At 39.3% G+C, this 11,082-nt stretch overlaps 1 protein-coding gene across 1 annotated transcript; it reads right to left on the bottom strand.

The window, feature by feature from the left end:
* Positions 1-4,811: 4,811 nt before the first annotated feature.
* On the bottom strand, positions 4,812-8,270 carry LOC113021885 (zinc-binding protein A33-like). The gene is made up of 2 exons (XM_026166710.2): positions 8,148-8,270; positions 4,812-6,426 (listed from the first exon to the last, which is right to left on the bottom strand). The coding sequence occupies exon 2, from the start codon at positions 6,419-6,421 to the stop codon at positions 4,994-4,996; it is 1,428 nt and encodes a 475-aa protein (XP_026022495.2). The 5' UTR covers positions 6,422-6,426; positions 8,148-8,270; the 3' UTR covers positions 4,812-4,993.
* Between the last annotated feature and the right edge of the window lie 2,812 nt (positions 8,271-11,082).

Raw genomic sequence — 11,082 nt, 5'->3', positions numbered from 1 at the left:
ATGAAACCAGGTTGTCTTTATTACTTTAATTTAATTTTGTAAGAGGTCCAAAGAACAGTACAGATTATGGCAACACTTTGCATGTTTTTGGTAAAGTTATCTACCAAAGTCACAGGATGCCATTAGAACACTGAGTAATAAAAGGTAACTGATATGTCAACATCTGAAGGATTACATGAGCACAGAATATGTTAACATGAAGCATTTCATTCAGCAATGTAGCCTGACAAACAGAAGAAGTCTCCTGTTACAAAGGGTACAAACAAAGACTACACACAGGCTAACAATGCTGACAAGAAATTATAGCATAAAAAAATAATTTCAAACACTAAAGCATAAATAAGGCCTAACAGTTGTGTTTTTAAAAAAGAAACACCAAAAACAAGGACCAACATAAAAAGGTCAATGTGCTTAAGTAACTCTGTAACTTGAAGAGAAAAGGAGACAGGTTAGTGGTTACTGCTGCTGCAACATGTTTTTGCACTGTAAAAGAATAGAAAAAGCAGCCTCCTGCCATTCTGTGTTCAGGTTTGAGAAAATCCAATAAAAGGAGATTTTTGTAAAAGAAAAATGCTTTGTTTTGCTTGTTGATAAACTTAACTGTAGACCACCTATGAATCATTCAAGCATACAGTTAGATCCATTCATATTTGGACAGAGACATTTTTTTTTCTAATTTTGTTTCTGTACATTATCACAATGAATTTTAAATTAAACAAGTCAGATGCAGTTAAAGTGCAGCTTCCAGCTTTAATTCAGTGGGTTGAACAAAATATTGCATAAAATGTGAGGAACTGAAGCATTTTTAACACAATCCCTTTATTTCAGGGGCTCAAAAGTAATTGAACAAATTAAATACCTGAAAATAAAACGTCCGCTTCGTTACTTGGTTCAGGCTGCCATGCCTTCACTGCAGTGGCAGCCTGAAGTTTTCTTTCTTACTTTTTGTTTGGTGCCAGTTTTATTGCAACACTTGAGAGCAGTTCTGTCTGGCTCAGCAGTCGTACTTTTAAGTATGTATGTGACATCTACGAGGAGTTCAAATAACTTAATGTTATTTTCAATCAACCTAGTCTCTGTACTGAACAGTGGCAAGTTACATTTGTCATAGTAGATCCGAGTCCTCTCTGGCACACAGGACGGGTTAATCCTGTCGCTCTTGTTCGAAAACCTGCCCTTCCTAATTCCACAGTCTTCCGGGAGCCCCAGTCTTGAATTCATGGAAATCACCAGATGCTTGGTTTCCTCCTTTCTAATGCTCTGCCAGGCCTTTACTGCAGCAGCTGTCAGTTGCTGTTTGTTTTTAGGCCTTTTTGCCCAAAGGTTAGATTTGGCATGGACGGAAGGGACATGTCCCCACCAATATCCAGCGATTATTGAATTGTCCCCACCAATAATTTGATCTCTTCGAGTAAAGAAAAACAAACATGATAGAAAGAAAAAAAACGATCTGTCAACGTCTGATTCACCCAGCGGTGCAGAAAGAGTTAAATTACGTTCTCTACTGGAGTCCTACCGCATGTGACAAAAATATGGCCAATGTGATTGGCTGTGCCTTTCAGGGAGCTCTGTTTAGTTTTAGCAGCGGCAAGCCTGCGCTGCGACGAGGAGAGGAGGATGACAGAAAAAAGGAAAAACCTGGATATAAAAAAGTATTTTTCAAAGAAACCTAGCGTGCAGACCCTGAATTGGGACACAATCATAATCTATTCGCACACGAAAACTTTAGACTAGTGATGCGTGAATCATGAACGAATCGTTCAATACTCGAGAATCACTTTACTGACTCATGAATCATGATTCACAAGCCCAACTGACTCACTGACTCATCCCTGTTGCTGTTAGCAGCAATGTATCTAGCTTATAATTAAAATTGTGGAGAAAAACACAACATCCAGTATCTTAACTAAAGAAATTCTGCTCTTAACTGGAAGAAAAAACCCTAAGTAGAAGCTCACATCAAGAAAATAGCGATTGAAAATGTGACGTCATTCAGGGGCAAAACCGCAAAGGATTCTGGGAACTCGTGGCAAGAGGTACTAGCGCACACAGGCTTTCAATTGAACTCAGTACCAATTCAATTGAAATGGTCCTGTACCCATCCGTGGGTAAACTGTACCTGGGCTTGTTGCAGTGACCTGAAGTTACTAAACTTCACAAGTGTATGCACTCACTCCAAGAACCGTATAATTATAAATATGAGCGTGGTGAAAGTTGGGCAGTACGCTAACGTATTTTGTCCACTCTTTGTGCTCGTAAGGTTCTGACCCTTTCACTCCTTTGATTTTTTCCTCGTGTCTTTTCTTTGCCTTTTCGTTGAGTCTGTCTTTGTACGGACCGGCATTGTTCTCCTTCGTTTTGTACATAACTTTTTGGGGGGCAAAGAAAAAGCAAGAAGGTTTTGGAACCGGAGAATGAACGTTTTGCAGTGCCGCAAATGCTTGCATTTGATGCTGTACTTTATGGGCTCAAAATGTGGTCATAAATATTTTGTACTTGTAAATCAGTTTTGTATGTGTAAAAAAGATTTGTGTGTGGACTTAGCCAAAAAAAACCCTGCAAGTTACAAGTACGAATTTTGACCCTATTTTTCTTCCTTTCATCTGATTGGTCAATGTCATGTCAATCACAAATGTAACAATCCAATCAGAGAACAGATGGGTTTGGCTGACGAGGGGCGCTTTTTTGAACTGCAGGTCTTTGAAGGGAATAAATGGCCTTTTACATGCCAACCCAGCGTTTTCCTTCATCACCACGAAGGAAAACAGTCTGTGGTTGTCCGAGTTTGGTGATTTTTGTGTCACAGGTCTACGTGTTTAATACAGGGACTTCCACGGCCTTTTCAACAGCGCTGCGGACGCAGGGGGGCAGTGTTTTGGAAATGACAGTCTTCATTACAAAGCTTTCTTCATTATGAATTATCATACACGTTTTTATTGAACATTTGAAGAACTAGCAAGAAAAACAGAAACTCTTGTAGAGGACATAAAGTCAGAGATAGAAAAGACAAGGAGCAGGTGCATCTAGTACAGGTAGAGCTGCTGCAAAAACCCACAGAGCCCAGCAGCCAGCAACAAATTCTGGATCCTTTGCTTTTAGTTAGCAGTTAGATACTTTTTTGACAAGTTGTCTGTATTCTTAAATAAATTTCTAAACAGCCCTCACCACTCCGCAGTCTGCCCCCCAGCCCACTGATAGCAACCATCATAATGCCCCGCCCAGCTTGCAGCACCTTTCGCCAACACAGCTTTGCGATCTCCCCAGCCTGCAGAGTCTGATGTCGATGTCTTCCCTATAAAGGGTATGCTTTTAAAATTGTTTTAAAGCTGCATCACAATGTCATTGTGCTCTTATCTTCAGAACACCAGTTTATACTCCTGAATGTCATCTTTTTGTGATTTATTTTTTCTGTAGATTCCAGAGACTCTGTGAGGCCACTATTACAAGGCAAGTTTGAAAATCTTGGAATTTCAGAGTTTACATGGTATAAATGGTAAATGGCCTGTATTTGTATAGCACTTACTAGTCTCTAAGGACCCCAAAGCGCTTTACACATTCAGTCATCCACCCATTCACACACACATTCACACACTGGTGATGGCAAGCTACATATACAAATATCAAATATATGTGACAGGAAAAAACTAGTAAACACTTTTAGCAGTTACAACAACTTATACTTGAATGCAGAATGTTACACCATCACTTATGGATATATTAGTTTTTCGCCTCTCACTGCTTAAACCATTAATCTTTCTAGAATTGTTCTTTGAAACAGATGTGACCTCACAAAAGATGTTAACGATGCTGTCAGACCTGACGAGAGCAGTTAACGAACTCCGTGAGGAGGTCAGAACCAACTGCCATCCCTGCTGCAATGAATCGGTAGATGCTGGGGTACTGCCTCTGGATTTGCCCTTGCACAACATGGAGGAGCTAAACAATGCAGAGGCAGCTCTTCAATCACAAGAGGCAAATAAGGCAATGGTAAGTATATAAAGGTTATGTTCACTTTGTAACTATTGTAGTGTAATAGCTGTCAGATGTGATTAAAATACATAACAACGGCCTGTTGATTAAACACACAAGCACTTGCGTACACATTTAAGACATGAGACACACTAATTCCATCTCTTAAAATGTGTCTATAGGTGAGACGCTTTGCCTTGATTGGAGGGTCCGACGCACCGCCAAATGAGCTGGCCTCGGTACTCAGCTGGGCAGGGAAAAAAACCAAGGACCAGACAGAGCAAAAAAGGGCATTTAAAGAGACAGCGCTGTGCAGATGCATATTTGGTAAGTTTTACAGTTTATTGTAATAGGGATTAATTGATCTGCTGGGTGCGCTTCACATTTCCTATGTCTGGTTTTTGCTATATTACTTTGTCTTTCTTAATAACAAGACTTTCATGTCCGGTTAATCTGGAGATGGAGTCTTTGGTCTTTGGCTTGTTTTGTCCTCGGGTTGGACACTTTGTACAGCCCATGACACACCATGCTAAGACATATCACATTTTCAGCTCATAGCTCTTTGGGAATCAAATGCGGCAGTTTGTTGATTTCCCCTTGGTGACTTTCATGTTTATCAGCCTAGGAGTTTACATACTTTCTCCCTGCTGGAGAGAATTAAGAAGAGCTTATTCATGTGCTCTAATTCACTTTTTTTGTCTTTTTTGTGTGTGTGTCTTTTTTTGTCCTAGATGACCTGATCTGTTGGATGTTGAAAGTAATAAGAACTTAAGCAGAACTGCAGCTCTGAACGTCTGATAGATACACAAACATCTCTCTTCAAAGAAAAACATTCAATTATATTCACTTCAGTTCATTTTTATTTATACAGCACCAAATCACAAACACAGTCACCTCAGAAACATTGTAAAGTAAAGACTTTGTGATAATACAAATTATTACAGTAACACTGAAGACTTCCAGGAGACTGAATACAAGATTGCTTTGTTTCATTATAAGAACGTTTATTTCTCAGTTGCTTTGATTAAATCAGACCGAGTTTAGAAAGAGGCGAAAACTTCACTGATAATGGAACCCTGTGTTTTTCTACACTGACCATCACTGGTAATATTTTCACCGGCAGAGTCTTGGTGCCAATGTATGGAAAAAGCTTCTCAGTGAAAGTGTGTTTGAAGGTGTGTATGTGTGAGTTGGTGTCCAGATCAAAAAACGAGAGCTTCCTCCTGTCCCAGTCCAGCTGAACTCGGAGTCTTTGGAGCTTCTTCACTGAGAGAACTTTATCTGGAAGCGGTGGAGCGGATGCTGTGTATTTTCCATCCTGGTGACAAAGTTCCCAGTATCCAGTGTGTATATGTCCCTTTCTTTGAACAGACTCCTTTAGTACACCGAGACACCAGACTCCATCATTTCTAACCTCAACATCCCAGCTGTTAATCCCCGAGTCGAAGCCCTCAGAGCCCAGGATGACAAAATAGTTTTCTATCCTCTCTGGGTTGTCTGGAAGCTGCTTTCTCAGTCCCACACTCACACTGGTCAGATCTTCAGACAGGATGAGCTGTGGATGAGCTGAGTTTGGATCCAGAATCACCGGAGTGTAGGAGACCATCTCCCCCATTCTGTTCCAGATGTTGTAGGTCAGGTTGCCCAGGTGTTTGGCCACATCTATCAGAGCTCCAGAGACCAGCTGTGGATCCTCCAGCAGGGGGCGCTGCTGGATTCTTTTCAGTGCAGCATTGTAGTTGTGCAGAAATGAGACATCTTCAGCTCTCAGTTCCTCCTCTGTGGCTCTGATTGTTTCTGAAAGAGTTTCTATCTCTCTGCTCAGGGCCCCAATCTTTTCCTTTATTATCTTGCATTTCTGCTTCTTCTCGGCCCTCAGAGCAGCCAGCCTGGCCTCCTCTTCCTTTTTTAGAAACGTGTGAAGTTTCTTAAACTGCTTTTTAATCTGCCATTCTGTGTAAAAAGCCTGGATCTTACTTTGGAGTGCTGTCTGACTGTAATTTTCTTTAACCTGTTCAAATAGTTCCAGTTTCTTCTGTAAGGGCTTCAATAATTCCTGGAGCTCCTTCCTGTAATCCTGTGCTGCTTCATCAATGGGTCTGAATCCGTGACTGTTGTGCACTTTTGAATCTCGACAGATGAGACATGCTGGCTGTTGATCGTGCAGGCAGAAGAGTTTGAGTTTCTCAGAGTGCAGACTGCAGAGAGACTCCGACTGTGAAGGTTTTTGAACTCTCTTCATTAAGAAGGCCTCACAGAGGTTCTTTAACACCAAGTTACAGGGCGGATCGTTCAGTAAAGGAATCGTCTTGCATATTGGGCAGGATTTTATTTTTATCTCTCTCCACCACAGCTGCAGACAGTCTTTACAAAAGCTGTGGCTGCATGAGAGGACGACAGGGTCTCTATAGATGTCGTAGCAGATAGGACAGGAGAGATCTTTTTCAGTCATTTTGCCTACAAAAAAAAAGAAAGAAAAAAGAACTCAGTTTAAATGTGAATCCCAAAAGTTGGCAGGACTTAAAAAATCTCCTGCCCTCAGGCAGCATTGCATTAAAAACAGGAACAATTGTGTCGTGGAGATCACTGCATGGACTCAGGAATACTCCCAGAAATCATTGTCTGCGAGCACAGTTTGCTGTGCCATCTGCAAACGCAAGTTAAAGTTCAGTCAAAGCAGCCATAACTGATTATGATTCAGAAAAGCACTGCATCTTCTGGACTGACAAGGAGAGAGACCATCCAGCTTGTAATCAATGCTTTCTGATCTATGGGGGTGCATTAGTGCCTATGGACTTGCAAATCTGGAAAGGCCCCATCTGCAGAAAGGCATATCGAACAAATGCTCCCATCCAGATGATGTATTCAATGCAACGCACAATTAGATCTGCCTCAAATTAATTTACTGATGTTAGTAAGATCCTGCTTAAAAATGTCCTATTCCTTCAGCAGAGACTCTTTATCACACAGCATACTGGAATCAGTGAAGATGTGCTACTTCCCAACAACTTTAAACCACTTTGGTGATCTAACCAGGCAAATCGAATACATTTTTATCCCAGATAGTGAAAGCCCTTGGTCCTCTTTCAGTGTATGTTAAATCCTCTATCAGGAATTTAAGTTTCACTTTTGACTCGACTCTCACATTGGATGAGCATGTGAAAAGTCTTGTTTTTATCATTTAAGAAATGTGGCTAAGTTAAGCCCTATTTTATCTCGCCCTGAACTAGAGATAGCTATACATGCATTTATTTCCTCATGCTTGGACTATTGTAACTCTTTGTTTATGTGTCTAAGCAAAGGTTCTCTCGTCTGCAGGTTGTGCAAAACGCTGCAGCTATAGGCTGTTGACAAAATCCTCCAAGTACTCACATGTGACACCATTGCTATTTCAACTATACTGGCTTCCTGTTGAATTTAGAGTCCATTTTAAGATGCTGGTCTTGACATTTAGAGCCTTGCATGGACTGGCGCCGCCCTACATCTACGATCTGCTACAGCCCTATGTCCCTAGCAGGTCCCTGAGGTCATCTGATCAGGGCTTACTTGCTATAAAACAGACTAATATGAGAACTAAGGGTGACAGAGCTTTTGCCACCTTTGGCCCCGAGACTGTGGAATTTCTCCCTCATACATTAAGAACTGTGGACTCAGTAGTTGTTTTTAAAAAAAAAACAACTCAAAACTCACCTTTTTAAAACTGTTTTTGGTTAAATTGTCTGTTTTACCTTTTTATTATTTGTTATCTTATGTGCAGCACTTTGTGATTCTGAAAGGTGCTATATAAATAAAATTTTATCTATTTATTATTTATTTATAAATCGAGAACAGCCATCAACACTAAAATCTCTGGCTCAGTAGAGCCGGCTAACCCATTAATCTTGCTTCATAGTTAACCTAAGCACACCAGACACAGGATGGTACTGAGTAAAGAGACAGTACTGTAGACCATTTCACTCAGTGTCCATGAATTAAAGTAGATGCACAAAAGAGAAATATTTATTTAATGAAAACATAAAACTTTTAACTGCAGCACACAAATCTGCAAAAAAGTTCAAGTCAAGTAATTTCTTTTTTTAATCAAAGGTAAAAGTTAAATATTTAGAACTACAGTGACAGCGATCTATTCAGAGTGTTTAGATTTGCATTGTATAATGAGGAAGCTTCCTGAAACTTACTTCCTGATTAGCAGGTTCAGATGTACCCCAGCCTTCCTCCGTTTCAGTGTTCCCGGCTTTCTTCCCCCAGCAGCTGTAATTCCTCTGGCTGTGTCTGCTGCTGATGGTCAGTTTTAATGCATTGGTGACAAAATGAAGCTGTCATGTGATTTATGTCCACATCGAAAGAGGAAGACAAATAGCAAGTAACATTTCCCTATATGTGTACATTTCTGCCATTCAAAGATGTTCCACTTCAGCAATTCATTCTGAACAAACATTGTGATTGAAAAGACCCATTTTCATGTGTTATTAAGGATTTTACTACAGATTCTAACATATCATATAAAATGAGAGCTTCCCTGATTCTGTTGTTGCCTCTAACAGCCTGTGAGGAAGCTCCCATGTAAGGGAGGTTATTTTTTTGCCAAAATCTAACCGATGTGATGCCTGTGGTTACTTATGGGTGAAAGTTGAGTAATAATGACTCAGACGTGCAGTCCACTAATCACTTCCTTTGACAGACTCCCAGCTCTCCCCACAACATCAAAGCACACTCTATATAAAGGCAAGAAAGCGAACACTGATGTGGCTTCAGAGGATTTAGATGATGACAGTCTAGCAGAAAGAGCACTCAGAGGTGTACTGTGATTCAGGTTTAAGTTAAACAAGTTCTCTTTGTGTGAGCTGGTTCAACAAAACCTAAAATCTTGATTAGAAACAACACACAAAGAAGGGTGTTTGAAACACCAGTGGACTCTTCTTCTACACATAACTGAACATATGTACCAGAGCACCAGAGAACCACCTACTTCAGTCAAAGATATTACCAAGTGAATGGGACAATACTGATCTGTGAAGATTATGAAAAATATAATAGCAAAAGTAGATAAAATAATTAAGCTCAAAACCTAATAATTTTTACAGCTTTTTTTTACTTCAGGGATAAAAATAAAAACAAATTAATTGCAGTTTAAATTAATTTCATGTTTTGGAGGTAATTTGTGAATGAGGTTTTCCAGACTATTAAATTACTTGAGCCCACTAGTATTACAAAAAACACTTCTGTCCCCTTTCAAATGTCATATGTAGAATTGAGCTGGACAAACTTCTTTATGAATCATCTGTCAGTCTGAACACAGCCAATTTCTAATTGAATTTTCTAATTGCAAGTTAAAAGTGTTCTTTCCTTTAATTCCCATATTTATTACATCTGTGCAGTCTGATAATGTGCTGACTCTGGATTAACCCTTTCATGCATAGTGGTCAGTCACAGCTATTCAAAGGCTGTTTTCTTGTATTTGTGTCAGTGTTGATGGTATAGTTGCGCATAAACCACTACATTGGACACTGATGTGTCACACCATGCCCTGCCACCAGTGGGTGGCAAACATGTACTTTTCAAAAGACTCTTTGAAAAGTACATTTTTAAAAAATGAAGTTCACAAATCTTTTTTTCTTGCCTAAAGATGAATAAAAATACTTAACATTCCTGCCTGAGGTTGTCATAATTCATGCAGTAAAGGGTGTTTTCACACCTGCAGTGTTTAGTCAGTTTAAATTGAACTCTGATTTGTTTTCCCCCTTGGTGTGGTTTGTTTGTGCAGTGTGAACACAGTAATCACACTCAGGTACGGACCAAAACAACAGGAGATGAAACATGTGGATAAAGGGTCCACATGCTGTTCCACTCTCACAGTCACTGGTAATATCATCTGTGGTTCTTTCTTTGTGCAAATACATGAAAACAGTTTTTCGATGATCGCGTGTTTTGATCTTCAGGTGTAGATGAATAGAGTTTGGATGAAGAATCACAGGAGTGCAGGAGCCCACCTCCTTCATGTTGTTCCAGATGTTTTAGCTCAGATTGCCCAAGTATGTCACGTCAAGCTATGTAGCAGGCAGGACCCAAACTGAGGACTCAAAAACATGAGGGGTGAAGCATTTTATATGTAAACTTGTTTACTTTAAATAAAGTTAAAAAAAAAATAAAATAAAAGCAGTTTTATTAAACTTACAAACTTAATACAAAAATAAAGCAAGTCCTGGGGAAACAGGTGGGGAAGGAGAGACAGGTGAAGACAATCTAAGTAACAAGACAAGGCGATGCACTGTCAAACTAAAACAGGAAACATACAAAAAAATAAAAGTAACTAACCAGGGAAGCCCAGAAACATTCACTTTCATAGATTTAATTACTTAAACTTGCAAAATACTGAGATAATTTATCATATTCAAATAAATTAAAGGACTGTTGGAGGCAAAATGTGAATGTGTTTTTTGTTTGTTTGTTGTTTTTTTCAAACATGAAATATTAAAATATTGGAACCACTTCAGTGGTTTAGTAAAAATCTATTTAAATACTTACCAGTTTGATAAAACCACAAAAAACTTGTTTTTCCCCTTTGCTATATAATTTTGGTGTCACATTTGACACTTAAGTGAACAAACATGAATATAAAGAAGATTTAACAGTTTTACAACAAATTCAGCAGGAGAAAACTCCTTTTATGAATCAGCGTGCCGGCCTGGTCACAGTCAGCAACGCTCAGAGACTGATCCATCGTGACTGACATGAAGTTAAATGAACATAAAACTGTGAGTTTTGCATTTAAACCAGACACTGTTCCAGTGATTTTGGCTTAAACTTTAAGTTTTAAAAAAGTAGCATTTAACAACATAATATTTTAGACCAAGGTGAAAGAACTGCTTTTTAAAATTTTAATAGTATTTGGTCAGAACATATTTATATTTTTGTGTAAAGATACTGAGATATGAGTTTTGTCCCCAGTACACCACACATATACTGGTAGTGCAACATTTGAACAACGACCCTGAACAGGAACACAGACCAGGACACGTTAATCACAGCAGGAGTCTCAGTGGTGGCGTTCTGTTCATAGCTAAACTTTTACACACAAACACTGGAAACCATGTAAAAAAAATGCCATAAAGA

Source organism: Astatotilapia calliptera, chromosome 5 (genome assembly GCF_964374335.1).
Source record: "Astatotilapia calliptera chromosome 5, fAstCal68.1, whole genome shotgun sequence".
NCBI lineage: Eukaryota > Metazoa > Chordata > Actinopteri > Cichliformes > Cichlidae > Astatotilapia > Astatotilapia calliptera.
This window is presented reverse-complemented; position numbering and strand designations above follow the sequence as displayed.

Bases quoted from the DNA above. Each gene is read 5' to 3' on its own strand.
- LOC113021885 (XM_026166710.2), bottom strand. From the start codon at position 6,421: ATGACTGAAAAAGATCTCTCCTGTCCTATCTGCTACGACATCTATAGA.